Source organism: Desmodus rotundus, chromosome 8, assembly GCF_022682495.2.
Source record: "Desmodus rotundus isolate HL8 chromosome 8, HLdesRot8A.1, whole genome shotgun sequence".
In the NCBI taxonomy this organism is placed as follows: Eukaryota; Metazoa; Chordata; class Mammalia; order Chiroptera; family Phyllostomidae; genus Desmodus; species Desmodus rotundus.
The window spans coordinates 71,167,953-71,193,938 of record NC_071394.1 but is presented as its reverse complement, the minus strand read 5'-3'; the positions used below and the strand labels follow the sequence as shown (position 1 = coordinate 71,193,938).

Below are 25,986 nucleotides of genomic sequence, written 5' to 3'. Positions count from 1 at the left end.
GACACATTTGGGGCTGGGAGGGAGTTGAGAGGGGTCCTGTCAATCACAGCCTCAACAACCATGCCCCAAGTGGGGTTTCCAAGATTTGGCACTCCCAAGGGCTTGATAATTCATCTCTTTTGTCAGTTGTTAGGACCCTAGCACACTGTTGGCTGAAATGATGCTGCTTCCAGTCAGAGAGTCAGGCGAACATAAAATATTCACCGTGGTCAAGTGTCGAATGAAGCAGTGGAATTGGCTCCCGCCACCCTCTGCGGCCAGACTCTAGAGCACATTACCTGCTGCTGCTGCTGCACGTGGGCCAGATCTGCCGGCCCCACATCCGCCGCCGGTGCCTCCCCGTTGGACCGCCCTTCCCGAAGACTGCCACACTCTACTAAGTGGCTGCTGCTGCTGGACCCATTCTGGATGGCTGACCCGTTACTTTTTGTCTCAGGCCCAGATTCTTGCATCATGACTCAAAAACCTGATAGAAGGATTTTCAGGAGGGAGAGGGAAGAAAGAAAAAAGGAAGAAACAGCTGTTAGAACAGTTGTTGTGCACAAGGAGAAGGGCCCTCCTGTAAATGCTGCCAAAAATCTGTAAGCAGTTGTCATTTTCTTTCACTCCCTGTATCCCTCATTTGTGATCAGTCCCCTAGGTTTTTAAGTATGGAACTGTCCATCCAAATTCAAGTTCCAGTAGTACTGTTTCAAATAGGTTATCTTTTTCCCTTTAGAAAAAAAAAATATATATTTTCAGGTGAACCTAGATTTTATGGTTAAGTTTCTGTGATCATATCTGGATATTTTGCTCAACCCCAGTAAGTCATCATGTACATCACAGCAGGTTAATACTAAGTCTTGGCGCGCGGACCCGGTGGGGCGAGGCTGCACTCTCAGCCGAAGCCTGTCAGGAGACGGTGTGCACGTGACCAGGAGGCCCCCAGAGGCAATTTGTGTTGAAAGCCCTTACAGTCAAAAACCAAAATGCATTTTAGGCTTCATATGCCTAGGAATCATTCAGATACTAAAATTCTTCAAAATTGGCCATTGCAATAATATAGACCACTTTCAGAGATGAAAAAAAAGTCCCTACTTTTCAAACGTTAAATAAATTCAGACTCTGATCTTTGTCTGATACTTAAAATTGTCCTGAGAAACCCTATTCCAAGTTATGTGTTTCTCATGCTGGATTACTAACCTCTGGTTTGGTTTAAGGCCTGAAAGGTCTGGGCCTTCTTATATTTCTTTTGGAGAAAATCTAGCCTAGGCATTCCAAAGAAAAGCTCTGAATTCCGAAGTACTAAACATCTAATAAAATTGTATGTATGTGTGCATGGTCTATATATATGGGTGTATGTGTGTGTACACACATTTCACTTCCCACCTTGTTCCTCTCTGGGTAGAAAATCATTATCCCAGGGAGCCAACACAGCTCCCAGTAACGATGTCCAATTATGACATAAGACAGATAATATGTGCTCATGTGTACTGTTACCATATATTGATCGCCAGTGTGGCCCCCGGCCCTATTACAGGTGATTTATAGATATTCTCCCATTTAGTTCTTATGACAATTTGTACCCCCAGTTTGCAGATAGGAAAACCTGGCTCCAGGACAGTTGTTCTGATTTGCCTAGCATGAGTCACAGCTGGGAATGGTGGAGTCAGCACTGGAACAAGTCCTGCCTCGTGTCAGTTCTTAACCACGCATTTTCTTAAAGCTGAGGTGGTGCAGTAGGGGCTGAACAATGAAATGGCGGGGCCCTACTCTCACTTCACAGAGTAAGACTTCAAAAAGGAAATACAATAGTCACTAAAGTAGGTTGACAATTCAAACACGAAAGCCGAGAAATGCCTGAATAATTAAAACTTTAATGTGAAATACCAATCACAGATAAAAGGTCAGATACCAGGGGGGACCTCCCAGAAAATGAATTATTTTTTGGAGGGCAGGCCCCTTGTAGCACAGGCTTCCCCACCAGGTGAGTGTTCTAGGAGCCCATCTGCATCAGTGCACCAGCTGGCACTGCTGTGAGAGGCTGCATTCAGCTTCAGTGAATTTTTTGAAGACTCCTTCAACGCATTTGCCCATTTCAAGATGGGTGATTTACGTGTGCACCTGCCCACACTACACTGAGTGTTCAGCAGTTTTTGACCAAAAACAGCATGAAGCGCCCCCCCATCCCGTCCTCCCCTGTTCACCCAATCTCGCCCCAAGCAACTATTTTCTTTGTTTCCCCAGATGAAAAAAGTCCTCAGAGGGAAACTGTTGCCCACGTGGAAGAGGTGAAACAAAAAGCGGCAGATGCGCTAAATGGCATCAAAATCGATGAGTTCAAACCCTGTTTTGAGCAGTGGAAAAAAGTCCCGATATGTGGATTGCATCAAATGGAGAGTGCTTTGGAGGTCACTGCGGTTTAAACATGTACAAACAAATATGCAATTTTTATAAATAAATTACGGGGCTTGGGGGGCTTTCCCCTCATAAAACGAAAAGACATATATACAATCAGTGCTACAGATTTCTCCCCCACACATGAAATATGTGACAACAGGAAAATTTAAACACTGTGGAAATTTTAGAGGAGGTTGCTTTCTTGCTAGAAATTGGTCTAGCTCTTTTCTCTAGACACGCACAAAAACCAAATGGAAGAATTAGAAGCAGGAAAATTCACATCTTTCTTCATTTCCTTTAAGTGCATAGTATGATCCAACTTGAGTACAAACTTCATAAATCCAGAAGACATATTTTTTTTAAAGTTAATCTAATACTGAATGGGATTAGAATGGCATTTTTTGTTAACAGGTGGGAAACAAACTCAGAAGCAACAGCTGATACAGTCTCTTCTCTTAGGATCAGACTTTCCACTAATTGTAGGCCTTTAAAAACTGCATTCAAAATCTTATTGTTGCAGAGTAAATAATCTATCAAAATACAACCATAACTTTCTCTAAGAGATAAGAACCAGGCAATGCAAGTACCTTGCTCATCACCAAAAATGGGAATCAATTTGTTAAATCTAGGGATTCCTTTCCCCAAAGTTTCAGTTTCTGTGGCACAAACTTGCTTGTTAGTGCAGAAGCTAAGTTGAAAAGACAGACTTTAGGTATTTAAAGGAGAGGGTAGTTGTCTTAGAGTAGTTAGCAAGGAAACCCATTGACTTAATTAGGATATGCAATAAACATACCTAAAGAAAAAATGAAAACATTACTATATGTACATGCACATGTATATCTATATCTATGTATCCATCTCCATCCTCTGGAAAGCCTGTCTGTATCAGGGACTGGACTGGATCCCCAAGAGGCAAAACACTGCCTGTATATAAAATCTATACCCGCCCTCAGAAAGGGTATATTTATGCAAACATCCTGACCTTCTGGAGCAGGGTTGCTTTCGAACCATGTAACTGTTGGGACGTCAGACCTGCAAACAGGGGTCTCAGAGGCTGGCCCTGCTCGTTCCCTTGGTTTGACACTGTCGTGGTGGGTGTAGGAAGAACAAGCTCCACTCCACAACTTAACAGGAAGGTTTTGCTCTATGCAGTTCCAAAGAAGGCTGCCAAGTCCTCTGGTACAAGTTTTGCAGGCATCAAGCCAAGCAACTTGGCTTGCAAATCAGGTTTGTGAGAGTGCAGGCTTTGGGACCAAAATTGCATAAAGGATTATTTTGGTCTAAGGATGTCCTTAATTAGTCAAGTGCTAACAGTAGTATGTAGGTTGGAAGATTTAAAATTTCCTATAATCTCCCACACCAATCAGGAGAAAAAAGCCTTTTGAAAAGCACACGTGAAAGGAGTGTCAGTGTCTAAGACTATTTCTAGCAATGCTTGGGGAGGCAATATTTCTTTCTATGGAATTCTCCAAGCCATTTAATAAGCCTTTATATCTGTAACATGCTTCACAAACTACAAGCCGCTCTGATGTACTTTTCAAACTCATAACCAGTTGGTAAGAAGGAAGAAAAGCAGGTGACGTGACTCCCAATTTACAGAGAAGATAACTAAAGCTCAGCAGGTTAGGGTACAGATGCAGCCACAATATTCCCTACTTCAGACATGAACTTGTCCATTCAATAAGTGACAGAGAATTTCCAATTTGCAAAAGTCCTGTGCAAAGTCCAGTTGGTAAACCAACAAAAAGAAAACTAAGTAATTCCAGAAAAGACAATAGCGAGGGTGACAGGTAGACAAAGAAAAGCATTTAAAACGCCAAGATGAAGTGTCAGCATTCTTTAGCAAACAGCTGTATGGGTCATTTTCTATTAAGTTTTACAATTTTAGAGTCATCTGAAAGCAAGTCAATGTGTCCAAGAGGCATCTGCGGTCTCTAACCTAGAACACTGCACCCTCACTCAGAGGGAGTTTGTTCCTGGCACTCAGTTTGTGCAGCATCCGCAATGAACCACTTTGCTCCATATCAAAGTGAGAACAAGAAAGGATGCATAATCATCCGAAGGGCCTGAACATGAAGACACGGCACCCGGAAGGCATGGCCATCACAGACTCAATAACAAGTCCTTTCTCCAGAAACAAAGCCAAACCTTCCACTGGCTTCCTATATGGCTTCGCAGAGTGAGGTTGACCTGTTTATATCCTGTAGGATCCATCCAATAAAAATGCTTTATTGTATTTCTATTGAATGGATCATACGTGACTACCCTACAAAGGCTGATGATACAACTGCATGGATGTCAGAAAGCTTAGGAAGCCAAAATGGACCTCTTCTCATCTTGCTTGGAAACATTACAGAGCTTCTGGTTTCAAAAGATGGATGTTTGTGCTGGAAGGACTTATAGAAAAGGATAAGAACTGAATTTAGCATGCTTGTTTATTGTCACTGCCAGCAGAGCAGTGACAATTCTTTGGAAGAATTCTGGAAAATTCATATTGTCCAGGCCAATATATTTATAGTAAATTAAAGCAATGCTTTATTATCATGACTATTTCCTTGGTTACAGTGTTGATGATGAAATTTTAGGGAAAATAAAGCCCTTGTTATCATGCTTGTGAAGGATTTTAAGCTAACAGAAAGTTCAGTCTTGATTCCAGGGCAGTTAATTAAGGTTGACCAAGTCAGGCAGAAGTAAATTAACTTGGCTGATCAATTATTTATATGAAGCAGAATAAATGTCCTTAAAGAACTTGGTCTGTGCATGAAAGGATGCGTAAATTAAACTAAACATACTTTTGTAAAGTATATTTCCACTTCTATGAGGAGAAGAGAAGTTAACAGCAAAATCCCTTTTAGAAAAATGGTTAGAGTGATTACTTGGTACTCCTCCCCCATTGAAAAGGAAAAATCTTCTTTCTCATTGTTCATCCATGTGCAGGGAAAGAGAGAAAATGGCATGCAATTTTGGAGACATAACAGAAGCTCTTGGGAAGAAAAGAAGGAAGGAAAGGAGGCGAGGAAAAAAGGAAGGGAGGGAGGTAAAAGAGGGGCAGGAATGAGAGGGAAAGGAGAGAAGGGAAAGGGAGAGGAGGAGGGGAGCAGGGAAGGGAAAGAGGGAAGAAGAGATAACCTAAGAATAGAGAGACTATGTGAATTTCTGTATTTTAGAAACGTTGAACATGTGGCTCTTCATCATCAGTTATACTGCATGCAGAATTTATAGACTGGACAAGAATGAGGGTGGGAGCTGGGCTAGCTCTAGTTCTAAAAGAAGTACTCTTTAAATTACTCATGTTGCATCATGAAGATTCAAAATCCTTTATGATTATGTTCATGCCGGTCAGAAAATAAGAAGAAAAATTGGTCTGTATTGAGATATAAAGCATACATTCACTTCTGGGTCTCATCAGGTAAATGAACTGGTTGCCTTTAAATATGTAAAATGTTCATTCACCTGACAACTCAATACTCTCAATGAAGTTTTGTTTTTATAATTTTCTAAAAGATTTTATTTATTTATTTTTAGACACAGGAGAAGGGAGGGAGAAAGAGAGGGAGAGAAACATCAACGTGCGGTTGTCTCTTGCGTGCCCCATACTGTGGACCTTGTCCGCTACCCAGGCAAGTGCTGTGACTGGGAATCGAACTACGACCCTTTGGTTTGCAGGCCGGTGCTCAGTCCATTGAGCCACACCAGCCAGGGCTCAATGGAGTTTTAAGGAGCAAGGTGCAGCCTAACGAGATCCCCCATACCCATGCCCATCCCAGGCAAACAGCAGAGTAGGTAACATGGGTCATTAAACCAGCCCCACTCTTAGCAGGGTACTGGGTGTCACTTCTGTTCAAAATAGTCAGGGACTGGAGCAAACAGAAAGCACGCAGATAGATGAAAGGCAGACGTCTCAATGCAGGGCTACAGCAGTGGAGACTCGCAGTGCCTAGTGTGGGGGACATGCTTTTCAGCTGCTCACCCTTCATGGTGGAAGACCCAGGGCTGGTGGGAGGATTCCAAGTGAAAGTCAGGAGTTAGGGAAGCAGGTGAGAAAAGGACACGATGGGGGGGGCGCACATTGGCCCCAAGATGCTAAATCACTGTCTATAGATGGGGGTTTCAGAGTATACTCTTAAAGAAAAAGAGGAAAGGGGGAGCAAAATAAGAGAAACAGAGCAAGAATAGTTGATTACTTTCTCATCTGAGATCACTTCCACAAACCGCGAATGAACCCTTCAGCCACCACCACCTGTCCATCTGCTGCCCCCACGGGCAGGGGCCCCATTTCATGGGAAGACCATCCAAGAGCCAAGTTTACGAAGAACAGTCAGCTCAGCGTGCTATGTGTTACGAAGGCATCATCTTCAAAAATCAAATTTTCATAATTATAACGGAAAGGCGTAAATATTCTAATGCATGGCAGCTCAAAAAGTAATCAAGGGAATGAGCCGGAGGGCTACTTTAATGTATGCAAAACTAGTGACCCACAGTAAATGGAGGTAAGCTACAATGAATGCAAAGTACTGCACACACACTGAAGTCCTGGTTTGATGAGGGACGGCTAAAATTAACACCCAATTAATTTCCGAATTGACAAACAAATGAAACCCATAAATCTACTTTCTCATTAATTTTCTTGTGGTATAATTTAAAGCAGTAATATGAGGGCAAAAACTGAGTATTATCCATCATAAATATCAAAAAGATAGCACTGTAACCCCATAAATTATGCATATTACCTGTTGTTAAAAATGATTTATGTATTATCAACTTTATAGTGCACTGTAGATGTCTAGATCTATCTTTAAAAATCTGGAATTTCACTTAGCATTTAGGAAGAAAAAGTTCAGGAGCAATGAAATTGCCAAACCATGTTAAAAAAAACAGCAGCCTCCTTTTTAGCCATATAGGATGTCAGGGCAAGACTGGAATCTTCCTAGAACTTAGGAGATGTTGAGAGAATATCATGGAGGTAATGGGCTAGGCGTCTCAGGGGCGGAAAACACATTAGCAGTAGGACATACTCTTCCTCCTCCTCCTCCTAGAAAGCTCTGGAGGATGCCTCCTAAAAGAGCTGTTCATCTCAACTGCCTTCAAGAACACAGGAACCACTGGCTAGGCCTGGAAAGGGATCAGCCCAGGCAACAGGCCTGGGTGCACCTCAAAGCACCGTGGGGGAAGACCTACAGCTACGGGACTCAGTGAAGCTAGGAAGCCACAGTTGATGGGAAGTTTGGGGAGAAAATTATGGTTATTGGTAACGATGTAATATGGCTGCTCTCTCACTTTTATAGTTCAAAGAAGAGAAAAAAGAAATAGGAACTAGTTTGTATTTATCAATTACACCATTAGTACTTTGTATTTATCAATTAAATGAGAGAAACATTCAGATTAAAATGATTTCTTCCCCACCTCTCCACTTTCATTTGTTTAATAAGAATTTTTAAAAAAATCTTTTATCTCAAACTTTACTTTCAGGCACACCTTGCACTTAATAGGAATTTAATACACAGTTGCTGAATGTTTAACTAAATGATTAAATGAGAGAAAAATCCAAATCTAACCTCTCAATCATATGAGATCAAGGGCTTGTGCAAGCTACCACTTTATGTTTCTACTTTTAAAATACATTATTTCCTGTACTTCTTTGGAATGACTAGCTGTTTTGGAGATCTGAAAATCAGAAAATATCTCAAGCCCTTAAATCATTTTAAGTCTCAATAGAAGTAAGACTGTCCTAGTCATGGAAAATTTAAAGATAATCAACCAATGAAAAGCTCCATCACAACCCATGGTAAACATTTAATATACACAAGAATAACTCAGATGGACTAAAAATGGTGAAGAATAGCATGTTTGATTTTCCCTGTAACTCATGACTCAGAACAGAATTAGAGGAACAGGGTGGTAACAAAATAATGATCCTCACAAAGAGATGGCTTCCCTTCTTCATCAGACTTTTGATGTGAAGACAAGAGAGGACATTTCCCAGGAAAGGCACTTTTGAATCCCAATACCCAGACAGCAGCGCTGCTCAGGGAAACTGTCGATGTCCCGCTTTCACCACCTGTCTGAATCAGACTTTCCCGGACATGAAAATCTTTATAAGACATCAGTGAGTGCAGATAGCAAGCACCCCACCCGCGTAAAAGTTACAGATGTCTAAATTATATTTTCAGAAATTCACCTACTGTTCGCCTTGTTTTCCTCCTCTCCCAGAAGATAAAAGTTTAAGTGCTGTAATCATAGCAACTGTGTGCAAACTATGAAGGTTAGAAAGAAGCTGCTCTAGGAAACAGAAATACAAAGGAGAATGCATACCCACTCCCTGGCATATTAACCTAGAGAAGATCAAATAATTAAACAAAGACCAAAAAGGAGCCTTGCAGACCCAGTACTAGACTGTTTGCTTTGCCATAAGGAAGCCTCTGAAGCCAAGGGTGGGACAGGGCCAGGTGTTCTGGGGCGTTTAATTAAAATGCATTTTTACAGAACAAAATGAATTTTAAGTTTGAGAATTAGCAAAGCCTGCTGAACTTTAACCATTTGAATATTCGAACAGCTGAACTCTCACAAATAGCCTAGTGGAATAAAGTGACCAACACCCAGTTCAGAATATAGAATCTTTCATTTTCATAATTTATATAATTTATATACATGGGGCCAGGGTCTCATCATCATTTAATGACTGGCATGCTTGGTGACACACTTCATGTCTCTTCCACTTCGCCACCAGCCCCTAACCGCTCCACTGGCCAAAGTGAACAATACATTCTCAGTATCACAGCAGCTGAGTGAATGCAGGCCGTCACAAGTCTGTTGCCTGCATCTCTCTGTTGTGTGAAAGGAGCAATTACTTAATTTTATCCTTCAAAAACTCCAATACGCATAGATGTATTCCCCCCAAAGTTACTCTTACAGATAGATTAGCAGGCTTTTTCTGATATTAAAAAGGGCCACACTTTGTTGAAGGCCATGACTCCCCCAACCTCCACCCTCCAACTGACACCCCAGTCTCTGCTGTATCCTTGTAATTTATAGCAAATGCTAACACACCCTAACAATTCAGAAACAGCAACAAACAATAATTAGAAAAACAAAGATGATGCGAGTTCAGTTTTCTCTGCCAAAACATGACAAAGGACAGGCTAATGTTCTATCTTATCTAATGTGGCACCCAGTGTCCAAGGGACAAGAGTCACACACAGAGCTGAATACAGACACACAATTTTTGCTTTACTTCACTAGAAATAATTAATACAAAAACTTATGTAAAATGAGATAGGCAAAAGCAAGAGGTATGAATAAAAACAGTAGCTTTTAAAATATATATTATGCGAATCAATTATTTGATATCCTTCCAGTTAAGATGTCTCCATTTACACATGACAAGATTGATTTAGAACACATCAAACTAAAAGTGACTCTCCCCTTTTCAACTTGACAAACTACATGCATCACAGAGAATCACATGAAGTCCACACGACACAAAATGCATACACAACACAAAACCCAAGGACTGTACCTGTCAAAGGTGACTGCCTTGTTCATAGCACTAGACTTTTTCTCCTATACCTCCTGAATCCTTGTTTGCTCCACAGTTTTCTAGCCATCTGAGGTTCTATTACTGAGCTAGTCGCCTTTCAGGAGAGCTCTCTCCCTTCTGAAAAAAGCAAACAACTGCATAGATATCATTACACTAAGGAAATCTCTTAGAAAAACCAAACAACTTGCTAATCTCTCAGCCCCTTCATCCAAGCAAAAGATAAGAAAAGCAAACCTAAGTCTGTTTCAACCACATTCCAGGGACAAGTTCCCCTTTTTCTTTCTTTATCAAAATTCTAGCATAAGTTTTGTTTTGTTTTTTTTTTTCCCCTGTGTTTTTTTAAACAGACCTTGCAGGATAAACTGCTGCTCACACCCGCAAACAAAGCAGTATTTGTTTAATAAGGATTGCTGCCATGGGTACAGTAAACAAGAGGCCTGGGCATTTGTGTTTATGAACAAACACATCATCTTACAAGAGTAATTTAACATTAACCAGGTGGAATAATCAACAGATTTCATAGGTGACACCAGGGGCAGGACTAATGTAAACAGAACTGGCAGGAGAAAGGAGCCACTCTTTAGGAATCAAGGTCGAGGTAAATGCATTACAGGGTAAACAGCTGCAAAGAAAGCAAGATAAACAAACAGTCATTCTTCTGACATTTAGAGGCAGAAAAGTTGTGTGTTACATAGATCAGCTGCTGACCACCATGAAATCAGACCAGTTGGAGACCAGGCCTGCCTGTTTGCACAATGCCAGGTTTGCTTATAAACAACCATTTGCTGTTACCAACCTCGCATTACTCATCGTCATAGAAGCCAGAGCAAATCACTGAAATCTGATTAACTCTTCACTGATGACATTACTTAGAAATAAAAAAGCATGGCCCCTATAACAAATAAGAAGACACCCCCAAATGAGCTCAGTCTACACCTGGCTTGTTTGTAGATAAAAATAAAACATACACATGGTTTAAGCTACTAAAGGTTAAATTTGGTAACGGCTTTAAAAGACTGTAATGTTTTCATGCTTGAGTAACTACGCCTTCACTTCCTAGACTCATCCTTTACCAATGAAATTCATGGGTCACTCATGCTTCAAACCTTGAATGTTTTATCTAGAAGGAAAACCTTGATTTTCCTTTCTCCCCAAGATACCTTTATGTGCACTGAGTCCACAAACAAATATATTTGTAGCATTCTCAACCACACTGCAAAAATTAAACTGTATCAGGTTATAATTTTTGCCCTTAAAAAGATTACCTAAGAAATTAATCAGTTGATGTTACATATGGCCACTCAGGAGTTCATTTTGTCAGCTTCTCAAAGAAATCTTAAGTTTTCAAAGTCAATAGTAAAAAATGAGTTCAATGTGACCACTAGTGCGAGTGTTATAAAAAAAATGTTGTATTTTCAAAATTTTGCTTCCTGTGTACTAATATGTAAAACAGGTTACTGTATAAGAAAGTGATCATGCCTTATCAGAGATACTATACTTAGGTACACCAGGCCTGTCTGGGCAAAGTGCAGCCATTGTTAACATAATGAAAGAGGTTTGTGCAACACTGATGTAACCCGGCAGCCAAGGAGAGTGGGCTGACTGGAATGCACATGCGTGAACAAGGACAACTTCACTGTACTAGTCAGTGGGGGCAGTAGACACCAGGCACGCACCTTGACCGGTGCGTGCTCTACTCCCTCAGTCTGTCCTGGTGTGGGTGCACACGAGAGGCAACTGATCAATGTTTCTCTCCCCCTCTTTCTCCTTCCCTTCCTCTCCTCTAAAAATAACTAAATAAAATCTTAAAAATTGTACTGGTTGGCCCACTTACCCCTGGTCCCCACCCATCCCCCCACAGTTCCACTATAAACTCCTTAACCTTCTCTGGCTGTTCTTATTCCCACTTCCTGTTCCAGTGATCTAATCTTTGTTCTGCAATCCTGAAGTCACAAAGTAAGGAGAGTGTTTTGTTTTCTTTTATTTTTCTTTTGTTTTTGTTTTGTTGTGCTGTGGTTTGTTTTCCAAGTGGCTCTCTGGTGAGAGTATCCTTTCCCCAAATTAACACAGCCCCAAAGCCTCAACAATGTCTGGAGCAGAAATTTATTTCTACAGGGCACTTAGTGCCCTCCTAGAAGGAACTTTTTCTGGCTGGTGGGTCTGTCTCTACCTTATGGACCCAGAGAAGGGACACGGAGACCTCTCCCTTTTCTGTCCTAGAAACAACGGGGCTCGAGCTGTCCCACTGCCCTAAAGCGGAAGCCCGGCCTTGCTCAACTCCCAGTGATGATGCCAAGTCTGGCAGCTGAAAAAACTAAACATAGAGACTCCTCCTCAAATGCTTTGGGATCCGAACGTTCTCAGATTTCATGCTCACTACTCTGCGCATGGGCAAGATGACTAGGAGACAAAGAGAAGGAAAATATCTTATCCAATGTCCCAGTGAAACTCAAGAGAGAAAAACAGTAAGTCGAAGCAGAATGAATGCTGTGTCCTGCCAACCCCATTCCGCATCTTCACTGGAAAATGCTGATTACTCAACCACCTGCACTTCCAATATTCACCAGGAGTTCTCCTGACTATCATTTTTATTTTATTTTCCTAAAGATGAACAAGACTATCAATAAAAGACCATAAACAGGGTTTACAATTCTAAATGGCAATCTGAAGAGTTGTAACCATTTCTCTTAATAAAGGCTGATAGTTGAGTCTTGGAGTTTTTAAAGCCAAACCAAACCTAAGCATATGATCACTGCCCAAACGGGACTCCTTTGGACGCTGAGACAGCTCTATGATGCCCCACCATGAGTAGAATAAGAAGCAAACAAGCAAACAAACAAAACAAGTCTTTTTGCAGTTGTGGTGGTAAACTTGTCCTCACATACCTTTAGTTTTATCTCATGTGCCCAGTTTACTTATTTTGTTCCTCACAGTCCCCAAATATTTAAAGCTAAACACATTACAATAAAAGAAATGGAAGAGAAGAGAGTCCATTTATTAAGAAGTCTTTTATATCCTGTTTGGTAAATGATTTTCAAAACTGCACAAGTCCCAGAGAGGCTCTGGGGAGATGCAGGATTGGAAAGGACTGCTTTATTCTTTCTGCAACTCTTCTCTGGAGTGAAAATCTTACAAATTCCTAGACTCAGAGTAGTCGTGCCATCTGAGGGGCACTTGAACCAGTTTCCAAGCCTCAAGCATTCCTTTCTCTTTCTACCTTCATAATTTTTGCCACCTCCACCCACGTGTCCACCAACATAGTTTTTTAAAATTTGTTCACTTTTGACAAACATAAATCTATTTCAAAGGAAACTGTATATTACGTTGTCGCATGGAAAGCCAGCGTGTATTCCCTTATAGAAGAGAAAATCTTTGTAATAAATGTAATACAGCCTAACCCACGTTATTAAATTCTAGCTAGATCCTGCTGCCCAGGAAGGCCCTGAGAGGGGAGCCATGTTCTCTCTTTGTTAAATAATGAGCTTACAACTGGAAGACAGAGATTAAAGACACAGTAGTACCAAATGGACACTTTCTCCTTTGCTTTATCAGAAGGATTAAAACAGACTGAAAATGGAATTGCTTCAACATCAAATCACAATAATGAGAATTGGTGAATGATTTATGAACCATCGAAAAATCCTCTTCCAACATACCAGTGAGGTGTATAAGCACACATACTGGGAACTGAGCTGGAGGAGACTTCAGAGACCCATGTAAAGTGTCTACCCTTGACTCCTAAGCAAGATATTCCTAACAATGTAATGCATAAAGCACTTATAAAGAGCCTACTCAGTACACCAACTAACTTCCTAGACTTTCTAATAAATAGCCAACTTCCTAGAGTCTCTAACTCCTGCCCCACACTGGTGGGGCTCCTAAATCACGGGTATCATCCTTACAACAGACAACTTAAAAATCAAACTGGCAGCTTCAGCATAAGCCTCCCTGCTGGGCCTGCCTTTTCTCACACCATCCTTTCTGCAACACAAGTTCAGAGTTTATTCAGTACCAAGTAACTATTATATGATTAAAAACCATGCCATATCATTCAAAATATAGATGCTTTTATTAGTCCAACCTGTTTTTGTAATGGAGTGCCACCGATGACCTAGCATTAGCCTCACTCCCTGCTATTAATCACACTTCTCTAAGAGCTCATTTTGCCTTAAAACCTTAAGAAATTGCTATAATTTAAAGACATGGTGTCTACATAATGGAAATGCCTCAAAGATTGTATCATTTCACAAAACACAGTATTTTTTAGTGGGAACAATGACCGTGACGCTAAGGTACTGCAAAATGGGGACTTTATATATATATATGTGTACTATAAGATGGGAATAATTTACACATGGAAAATGAGATGTAAGCTGTCTTTTTTATTTGAGGCTTCTCACTTCTGTACACATTAATCACTACCTCTGGGAAGCTTATTAATCTAAAAGCATAGGCATATAGTTCACATAGATTAAAATCAATGTAACAGTACCAAACAAATAAAATATAAATATGAAAGGGGGAAAACCTAATGTAACAGGGCAAAAGATGTCAAAACATATCTTGTGCTTCAGTTCTATTGGCAGTATATTCCTCATTCATCATCTGTAATTCCTGTATTTCCTCTGCCCACGTGAGGGGCACTAAAGCAAGCTCTTCAGTAAGTGACTTCACGACTAACTACAGGTATCTGTCAATTTACTTTCAGTATGATTTCAACACTACTGTATAATGATGCCCTTATTTTGTAAGTCCTCATCTCATTAAACTACCCTCATGACCATTTAGTACATCTGAGTGCTATAAAGAAGAAGTTTTTCAAAATACAGAGCTAAAATAAATCTTTTTAAAAGTGCCCCTTCAATTTTTACTATTATGCAATTAAAACACAATATATACTCATCTTCCAATCTTGCATATGTGTAAAAATGGAGACATCATGTTACATGATGAAGAATAAGCTCCCATTAGGCATACAGATGATGACTAGATCTGACAGGAACGGCTAAGGAAAATGAGAATCAGTAGGCCTAAAGTCAAGAACTCAGATACCATCTTACAGTCAGCAGGTTGGTGACAAAGTATAGGTGGGGCTGAGCCTCAGGCTTTTCCGGGATAAGTTATTACAGCTCTAACTGAAGGGCCCCTTCTCATAGAGATATGCTTCCCTGTACGGTGTCAAATGATCAGATAAGTTTCTAGACCTTGAACCTGTCCCCTCCCATATCTGACTAATAAATATGCTAACTTCTTTACTTCTTTCTCAAAAGCTAGGAGAAAGTGCTGAGCCAGGGGGAGTATTTAGGAAGAGGCTGCCACAGACACGCCAGCAAGAGGGCTAGAGCTTGAAGTGCCCAGAAAAGGCAGACTGGGTACCAACAGCAGGATGGGTGATGGCAGCCTCCCCTCACACACTGGGTATCCATGCCACTGGACAGCAGCAGAGTTGATGGTGGGACCATCTGGTGTCTGGTGACTGGATTCTCAATAGGACTCATTCATCAACTAAACATCCAAAGAAACTTCTGAAAGGGTGTTGCTACTCCTTCGCATTTCCAGGGTAATTGTGAGGGGTGAGGGTACTGGATATCTTTAGAGCAGAAATAACACCTGGACCAGTATTAGACATAATGGAGGCAACAGGGTCCATTAGTATTATTAATACATGAGTTAAGACTCAACAAAGATCACAGCCCCTGGATAACCAACTGATGGAGGGGCCAGGTATTGATCCAAGAGCAGATCCTCCTTGCGCGTTCCTTAGGAGACAGTACAGGTGCAAAGGCTCTATCTCAGGGCAGGGGCTTTCCACACAGAACCACGCATACCTCCGGCAGACACGGCAGTCAGCACTTTCTGCACTGCGCCTGTGGTGCAGGTCAGCTACACAAAGCATGGTTTCATGGAGAGTGGCACAGGCAATTTCTGGAAACTTTAAAATGCAAATTCCGAGGCCCATCTCAGATCTCCTGAGTAAGAACCTATATTTTAATAAGATCCCCCAGGTAATCTATTTACAATCTGAGAAGGCAGTGTGCTGGAATGGGAGCAGACTTACTTCAATTGGATTCCCACTCTGCCAATTTACAAATTTTCAATAAGCCACCCAACCACTCTTTCCATTTCCTTATGTTTAAAGTTATATTACTCTGCACTCATCCCTCTAAGCAATATTTATTTGTACCTAATATGTTTCAGATTATGTATTAAATTTGGGGCAACAATGGGGAATAAAAATTGATACAGATCCAGCTCCATGGAGGTGGCTGTTGAATTGAGAAGACACATATTAACCAATTAGTCATATACATAAGTGGAGATTATACCTGTGATAAGTGCTACTATGAAAAATTCACAGTGCTCTGAGAACACACAAAGCTAATATATGCAAAGTGTCTTGTATGTAGTAGGTGCTCAATAAATCACAGCAATTATTAGTAACCCATAAAGCCAGACCTTTGGGAAGCTACTTAAAAATTCCCAAGTACAAAATACTCTCTCCTCATCATAAGATAAGGACTGTGTTCTCAGTTAAATTACTTTTAAAAAATGTTTTCCTGCTTCCTCCTGGATATAGGAGGAATACTATAACATGAATAAAGTCAACATTTCTTCTAACGACAGCTTAGAGAAGAACATTAACTTTCTGAGTGATTGTTAAGAATTAGCTCATGTTATATAAAGAACTCGCACGACTCCATTCCAGGAAGACAAACAATCCAATTAAAAAAATGGGCAAAGGACTTGAACAGACACTTCTCCAAGGAAGACGTACAGAGGGCCCAGAGACATATGAAAAGATGCTCAGCATCACTAGCCACCAGAGAGATGCAAATTAAAACCACAATGAGGTCCCATCTCACACCAGTCAGAGTGGCCAACACAAACAAATCCACAAACAAATGTTGGAGAGGATGCGGAGAAAAGGGAACCCTAGTGCACTGTTGGTGGGAATGCAGACTGGTGAGGCCACTGTGGAAAACAGTATGGAATTTCCTCAGAAAACTAAAAGTGGAACTGCCCTTTGACCCAGCAATTCCACTGCTGGGATTATACCCTAAGAACCCTGAAACACCAATCCAAAAGAACCTGTGTACCCCAATGTTCATAGCAGCACAATTGACAATAGCCAAGTACTGGAAGCAACCTAAGTGCCCATCAGCAAATGAGTGGATCCAAAAATTATGGTGCATTTACACAATGGAATTCTATGCAGCAGAGAGAAAGAAGGAGCTTATACCCTTTGCAACAGCATGGATGGAACTGGAGAGCATTATGTTAAGTGAAATAAGCCAGAAGGTGATGGACAAATACCATTTGATCTCACCTTTAACTGGAACATAATAAATAGAAAAAAAAAAAGGAAACAAAATATAACCAGAGACATTGAAGTTAAGAACAATCTTACAATGGGCAGGGGGGAGTGGGGAGGGGATAGTGAGGAGAGGGGATTACAGGAACTACTATAGAGGACACATGGAGAAAATCAAGGGGGAGGGCGGAGGTGGGGGAGGGACGGGGGTTTGGCTGGGGTGGGGTGGAGGGATGGGGAGAAAAGCCACAAAACTGAAATTGAATAACAATAAAAAATTAAAATTAAAAAAAAAAAGAATTAGCTCATGTTCACCAAATTGTAGTTACAAGTTGTAGCTGCAGAGCAGGGCAGAGGGTAATACTGCACAACAGCCTTGTTCTAAGCAGCCTTTGATTATCATTTTAAAGCCTCAATACTTAAAGAAAATCTTTAATTGGCTTTTTGGTGGCATTTCTCCTTTATATATTCAGTTTACTGAAGTCAAGAAAGTACATGCTAATAACTGCAGACAGGATTAGCAACCTGTACCTCATATTGTGGACACAGTGGTTAATTATTCGTGCCCTTACTGCATGTCTGTATGGCAGGGGTTTGGGGGGAGGAAACTGGACTGAACAGGAATCAGAGGGCTTGTGGCCAAGTCCCCAACACAGAGGATGCCCACCCCAGGAGCTGAGTGACTTAATCTACCCCAGTAAATGTGAAGCTTTCCTAACATTACAACTGGTGTGTTCGCTGTTCCTTTAAAACAGCCCTCCAATCTCTACAATGATTTCTCTTTGCTCATTGTCCATGAATTCGTGTATTTTAAATAAAAAAAATTAAATATGACATAAAAGCTTTCCATAGTTATACAAGTTTTGGGTTCTTTTCCAAAAAATGGGCTTCCTTCCAACAGGTGGATACATCCCTGACCAAAAAAAATACAAAATAGAGTAGTTGATTTGGAACAGGCAGAGAAGCTGAAACAGATGGGTTACGTGAAACACAATTTGTATTAAGACCTCCGTCTTCACATGCACTAGCTGAGTGATAAAACCATGGGCTCACACACTGGAACATACACTTTGTTTTTTATAAATTGAAGTATTGTTAGGTGGAATGGGACAGAGTCATTAGTAGCTTGGTTAGTGGTCAAAAGTGGGCGGTTGCCATTTATTACTGCCTGGAATAAGACACATATTTAGGACAATTTCTCTTGGATCTAACTATTAAGAATGCAAAGTGTGAGAGAAAAGGATGCCCCCAGGCACATTTGGCAGTGTCTGGAGACATTTTTGGTTGTGACAACTGGGGGAAAGGGGTGCTAGTAGGAAGCCAGGGATGCTACTAACATTCCCACAGTACAGGCCCCACAACAAAAATCATCCAGTCCCCCATGCCAAGTGTCATGGGTAAGAAAACTGTTCTATGCAAATTTGTACTGTTATGAGATCAAAGCAATGAATCCTATTTCTTGTTCAATAATAAATTTATAATGTGCCTTAAAATTTTAATGACCTGTGATTTTTGCTTGCATTTCTACTTCACAAATACTACTGAACTGAGCACCTCTCGTGGGTCTGTTAGGTAAGGCTTACTGGGGCACTAACACGCACATGCAGTGCTGTATTTCACAAGGTTCATCGTGTGGAGGGCTAGGTGGGCTGGGACAGGTGAGGGAGGATGTGCTGGCAGCAAAAACAAGGACAGGTGCTGGAAAATGGACGTGCCACAACTGAGAGTGAAGATACACCGGACAGTTAACTGAGCAGGGGCAGAGACAGTCTTGGATACAATGAATTTTTTAGGAAAAGAAGTCTGATGGAAATGCCCATGTCACGCTAAAGCAAGTAGACTGGGGACAAATGAGGGCACTTTAGTACACCACTGACAGAGGCAGCGGAGAGGGAGGATGGAGAGAGAGCTGGCCTCCCTCTCACCTCCCCTGCCTCCTAAGTGCCTGCACCCTCAGGGCTCCCTCACCTGGGTCAGCTAGGCACTCCAATGTGAAAACAGTCTTCCTCAACCATAGATAACCCTTCCTTCTCCTGCCAGTTGATTGCAAGAGCTACTGCACCCCTCCGCTGTCTCCTTTCCTCCCTCCCACTGGGTCCTCAGCTTGCTCCTGCCTCACCTTTCCTCTGAAAGTATTCCTATCACAATTGCTAATGTGCCTGGACTTACTAAATCCAATTGACACTTTTCAATCCTAATCTTATCTGGCCTTTTGAGAACACATCACACTGTCATTTATATTGTCTCTCTTGAAAAAAAAAAAAAATCTTCCCATTTCCTCCAGGTTTGCATGCTCTTCATCATTCTGTCTACATGGCTGGTGGCTCCTTCTCTCTCTTCTGAATGAGCTTAACTTCTCTTCATTGTTAAGTGTGTCATCTTGCCCAGAGTTCTGCCCTCAGGGCTCCAAAGTTTTTCTGGAAAGGGCCAGATAGTATTTTTGACTCTCTAGGACCTGGGGTCTCTGTCCCACCTCCTCCGAGTGGCAGCTCTACTGCAGCACCAAATGAACTTAAAAAACACAGGAACAAACAGGCACAGCTGGGCTCCAGCAGGACTTCAGTTTCCACGCAACACCTCCTCGGTCTGGTGGTTAGCGGCCCTGCTCAGGTCCTCTCCATGCCTTCGCTTCACACCTGCTTGTGTCCAGTGGCTCCGGAACCACTGTCAGATTCAACCAAAACATCTTTCCAGAACTTCAGGTCTCTAACCTTCTGGACATTTCTCCTTTGACATCCTAAATGAACCCCAACTTTGTCTCAAACAAATTGAGATCACCTACACCCAAACTCCAAAACAGGGGTTTTCAGGAAAGGGACCACATTCTAAACCAGGAATTATCTGATAGTCCTCCTTCGCTTTGCTTTCCCATATTACCAATTCTCTCTCCTTATTTAATAAAAACTCCTTCTCCATACCTTTGCTTTGGAGCACGGCTGGCCTACTCCCTTCCTTCAATGGCTACTCCTTCAATGGCCCCCCATGGCCTCTAGTGTGAAGTCCCAAACTTCAAGGCCTGCTCTGTCTAGCGAAGTCACTGGCCACAGGAGGCCACCTAGCATTAAAAATGTGGCTAGTTATGACTGCAGAACTCAATTTTTAATTATGTGTGATTTTAATGCAAACTAGTTTAAATTTAAAACCGATATTCAGAGCAGTTATTGAAAACTTTTAAAGTATGTGTTAAACAACTTGTGTATGTGAATCTATTAATCTACTTGGTCAATGGTGAATTTTATGAAATTTAAATAAAGATTGCACATTCATAATGAAATTTTAATATCCAAATCAAGATGATTCTTTCAGAATTAGTATGAAAGAAAAGAATATAAAGGGTGTCTCATAAATTGTTAATATTGCATCCATACTGAAATGATGATATTTTGGATAAACTATATTAAATGAAATATAATTTACAGCAGATTCTTTTCACTTTTTAAAATGTAGCTAATAGAGAAGTTGAATTCCTCATGTGGATCTCATTTTGTTTCTGCTGCACGACGCTGGGCTGGGCACACAGCCCTTTACTCTCCAGCTGTAACACCGTCCTCTCCCCTCTCCCTATCAACACTGTGGCCGCACTCGAAACCTGACTCTAATGTCTCTGCACCTCTACACACATGTTCCTTCTACTTCTGTGCCTCTGCCATGAATCTTTAAGGAGTCAATTCCTACTGAACTTCAAAATTCAGTTCAAGCTAAGAAGCTTTTACAGACCATCCCACCACCAAGTCCGGGACAGACTTTCTCCCATAGGTTCTCTTCAAGTTTTATACTAAACTCTTTCAGGGTAATCATTATACTGTATTCTAATTTTCTGGGCCCTTACTGGTAAGCCAGGCATCATGATTTATACCTAACAGGTACCTTGCAGTTTGATAAATAATTCACTGTCACCTAGATGAATGAACGAATGTGTGAGAGAGGTATCATGCAGCTACAACCAATGACCTGGGAGCTGATTATGAGTGCCCAGGCAACATCAACAAGGTTTCTCAGATTTCCAGCCCTGGTGATCAGGACAATAATGATGCTTTTGTGAAAACAGCCAGGTGAAGGAAAGAGGTATTTCTCAGGAGAGAAGAAGTGAAAGCAAGAACTAGAGGGTAGTCAAACAGTTCAGAGGGAGTGGGTAAGATTGAGAGGGGAAGGGAAAGGTCCTCAGAACAAGCCATAGTGAATTCCTACATTTAGCAAACAGGAATAGTAACATTTACTAAGTTCTACTCTTCGCAATTTCCATGTTGGGCGTATATTAACCCTCAATTTTTTTTTTTAGAAGAAAACACTGAAGATCAGGGAGTATTAACACGCATACACACAGCTGGTGGACAAACATTTGAACATCAAAGTCATCCAATCTCTGTCTGCTACACTACAGTCAGGGGTAGAGACAGCCTTAGAGAGTGGCATAGAAGTTAGAAGGGAGTTTCAACAAGGAAGGGGTGGTTGGTGGTTTCAAGTGGCTTAGAGAATTTGAGTATGACAAAATGATGGGGAAGGCAAAAGGGAATTCCCCCATCTAACATCAAAAATCGTCATCCTTCTGCTCCTTCCTCCTTTTCTTCTGCGAGTAAGGGCTTGTTCACCTTCTACCTTCTCTCTCAAATCCATGCCTCCATCAGTTATCCACTACTACTCAATCTCTCTACTGGCTCCTTCATTTTAGCCTACAAATACATCAATGTACTCTTACCCTACACAGTCATTTCCAGGTTGCTCTTCCGCTCTTCTAGCACCCAGCCTTCAACCTCTTTCCACTATTCAGTTAACATCTCAAAAGGGTGCTGCCCATGTTTTTATCGCCTCCTTGCAACTGTCTGCACTGTGGATTCAAATTCTCCAGGATAGAATAGTAGTTCTTAAACTCAGAAGCCAATTATAATCAATGCTTCTCCCAATCAGGGGCAGGAAGGCTGCGGGAGAAGCCCAGAGGCAGCGTGTGCAGCAGACAGGCTGAGGGAAGCCGGTGCAGGTGGTGCTGGGACACAGAAACACTTGGAAACCCAACGGACCAGAGGTTGCCTGTTGTGCTGTGCGCTGAAGGCCACTCATTGAAACTTCTCCCAAAGCTTCCCTGAGGCCGTGTCCCCCTGGTTCGCAGCCTGACTCTGTAACCCTTTACCTAGTTTGTCTTTTCTAAAAGACTTACTATTTCTACTTGCCCATTCAATGTTGGTATTTCTTAAGATTCCCCTGTGACCTCTATACTTGTATATGCTTCAACACTACCTATTCCAGGGATTGTTAGATTGGATCCCCAACAATTACTTCTCTTTGTTGTTCATTTCCATGACTAAAACTCCTTTAAATTCCCTAAAACTCAAGATGTCCAAAACTGAACACTCTTCCTTCAAACCTGCTACTTTCTCTCATCAGGAAAAGGTCACTGTCATCTCCTTTGACACTAAGTTGATTACCAAACCCTGGGAATTCTTAGTCTTATATATCTGTCAGATTTATCTCCTTTCTTTTCCTCATCCCCAGGCCATCCATCCCTCATCATTTTTACCCCACAGTACTTAAGGTGCCTTCTGCGACCATCATAAACATCATTCAAAACAAAAGTCCTTGTGATCAATTCACTCCCTTGCTTGCAACCTTCAAAGCCCTCTTGTTTTCAAAGGATACTCTTAATTCCTTTGCTTGGAATAACAGGCCCTTCGGGCAACTTCCCAGCCTTCTCTCCTGCTGTCTGCCTTCACTAACTCAGCACTCCCGGCTACTCTGCTCTTTCATATTTCTGTGTTTGCTCTTTTCTCCCTCTTAGTTGTCCCTTTTTACTACTTTAATCAATAAACTCCTACAGCCCTGGCCGGGCGGCTCACTTGGTCGGAGTGTCATCCCATGTACCAAAAGGTTGTGGACTGGATCCCCGATCAAGGCACATTCCTAGGTTTTGGGTTGGATTCCAGCTCAGGGAGCATATAGGAAGCAACCATTCAATGTTTCTTTCTCTCTCTCTCCCTCTCTCTCCCCCAACCCCCGACCTACTTCCTCTCTCTCTAAAATCAATAAAAATATTTTCAGGTGAGGATTTAAAAAATAAATATGTAAAATTAATTAATTAATTAATAAACCAACTCTTACAAATGCTTTGAAACCTAGCTCAAATGTTACCTTTAGAGAGAGTTTATCCTAGGTACTCCAGATGTACTTTATTTTTACACTGGCCAACGGTCAGGTACATTTCCACATTATAATGACTAAACTTCTCCTCCCACTAGGTCAGGAGTATCCTGCCATTGCTTGACTAAAGCCTAATGTTATTGGGTACTTAGCAGCATTTGGCAAAAATCTGCTGAATGAGTAAATGAATGGATGAATGAATGGATGGATGCATGAATGGATGGATGGAGGGATGGATGGATGGATGGATAGATGGATGAGTGAATGGGGTCATGAGCAATGGGAGGATGTGGAGGATAAGCGTGGGCAATCACTAATACTGTCTAGAATGTGGCTGCTGCTCAATAAACTGAGGGTTTCTTCCCTCTTGCAAACATGGGAGGTGATCTTTAACAAGTCACATGACCACCATATCCACAGTAAAAGAGGAAGCAAACCACCTGCTGAGATGAAACGAAGGTATAACAGAGGTTCAAGCGTAGTGAGCAAGTGCGAGGAAGGTCGGTAGAGTGAACGAGAGGAATCTAAAACCCCAATCACTGGGACTGGGGAGCCCAGAGTGCAGTGCTATGTATGCAGCGTGGTGTTGGGAGCACCACCACCAGCAGTGTCCATTAGCTTGTCAGAAAGAGCCGTGGACTCTATGGAAGAGGGGGCTGGGAGCTGCCAAGGCCAAAGCAGTGGAGGAAAAAGGGGTAAGGGGAAGCTGGTAGAGAGTGTTCTGCTGAAATGCCTGGTTATGGACCCTGTGCTAGGTTGGGGGAAAACAGACACAGGACAGAGAAGATAAAGTACAATCAATGCAAGTGACAAGAAGACTGTGAGCAAATGGAGGATTTGAAAGGTCTGGGTAAAACACATATAGTCATTTCCCTTATCCGCCAAGAATAGGTTCCAAAATCCCCCAGTGGATGACTGAAACCATGATACTACCAAACCCTGTATATGATGATATGCTTTTTTCTGTACATATATACTTATGATAAAGTTTAATTTGTAAATTACGCACAGTAAGAGATTAACAATGAAAATTAATAATCAAATAGAACAATTATAATGATATACTATAAAAAGAAGTTATGTAGTCTCTCTCTCAAAATATCTCACTGTACTGCACTCATCCTTCTTGTGATGACATTGAGATGATACAATGTGTATGTGATGAGATCAAGGGGAGGTGAGTGATGTGAGCACTGTGACTTGGCATTAGGCTACTAGAAGGGTGACCTGAACACAGGCAATGTGCTACTGAGACATTCAATCTGATAATCAAGATGGTTACTAAGTAACTAACAGGCAGGCAGTATATGTACCATGGAGATGCTGGACAAAGGTGTAAATCATGTCCTGAGCAGGATGGAGGGGGACAGTGCAAGACTTTATCACACTATTCAGAATGGCATGTAATTGAAAACGTACAAATCCTTTGTTTCTGTGATTTTCCATTTAATATTCTTGGACCAGGGTCCAATATAGTAACTGAAACCATGTATCAGGGGCTACTTACTGTATAGCAAAAACAGAGCAAGGCTCAGACAAGCTTCTAAAACCACAGAGCAGGTCAAAGGGAGAGGATCCAGCCCTCACTGAGGGACACATAGTAAGTAGTAGGTAGTCAGTAGACATTTTCTGGCAAGTGAGTCAATGACTGTATGGGACAGAACGATCCCCTCACCCATGAGCTGCCAGTATCTAATTCTCAAGGTCATTAGGAAATAATCACAGATTAATGATGTACACCAAGGACACTTCACAGACTGTTTGTTTTGACAAGGTTATATTTGACATCATTCTAACACAGTGATTTTCAACTGGTGTGCCGTGGCATACTGGTGTGCTGCAAGAATTTTTAAAACATTCAATACCTGACTACTCAGTGAGAGGCACTGACCTCTTTCCCTTAGATCACAAGTGGCAAACACAAGGCCCGCGGGCCAAATCTGGCTCCCTACCTTGTTTTATCCAGCCCGGCACCTTGTTTCTACCCGGCGGCAGTACCAAGCTCTCACTTAACTGTTAAGAAGTAGTTACATTTACACAGTCCTAAAATTACACTGGGCCCTTTGAAGGCAACCGTGAGGCGGATGTGGCCCCTGGTTAAAATGAGTTTGACATCTCTGCCTTAGATTGTCAAATAAGATGACAACAGCCAACACAATAACAGCCGTCTGGTATGAATGAATCAACCAGACTGGCAAAAAATCTATTTTTTGGTGTGCCATGAGATGAAAAGGGTTAAAAGTTGCTGTTGTAACATGATGATATAGACAATACGTTTAAGAGCTAGAAATACTCAGCTACAAGGGTTGCGCAGATCTGCCAGGACCTGGAATATTATAGAGTCAGTAAATTTCTCTTGATGAATGAATGAATGAATACTATAGTAAGTTCAGTGGATAAATGAATCATACAATATACATTACTTATAATACCCATAATAAACACCAGCAACCTTTCAAAATCATCACCCAAGGAACAATATTCACTGACGTCAAACTGAACAAGTAGTACGGAATAAAGAGTTAAGGCACCTTGTGTCTCAAAGATTTAGATGACACAAAGGCACTAGCTGGGTGGTGGCAGCGTGTGAAGGTACCTAATTCTGCCACTTGCCGTTTGATTCCAGTAC

At 41.5% G+C, this 25,986-nt stretch overlaps 1 protein-coding gene across 15 annotated transcripts in view; it reads right to left on the bottom strand.

The window, feature by feature from the left end:
* Nucleotides 1-25,986, bottom strand: part of FOXP1 (forkhead box P1) — a 629,322-nt gene that overhangs the window by 230,076 nt on the left and 373,260 nt on the right. For 13 of the 15 annotated variants that reach the window (XM_053930432.1, XM_071222259.1, XM_045192423.3 and 10 more), the window contains one exon: nucleotides 279-466. In XM_053930432.1, the coding sequence (XP_053786407.1) occupies nucleotides 279-455 (177 nt within the window). In that variant the 5' untranslated portion in view covers nucleotides 456-466. Of the gene's footprint in view, nucleotides 1-278; nucleotides 469-9,895; nucleotides 10,677-25,986 lie in introns of those variants that run through there. The other 2 variants (XM_045192429.3, XM_053930430.2) reach the window with 2 other exon arrangements.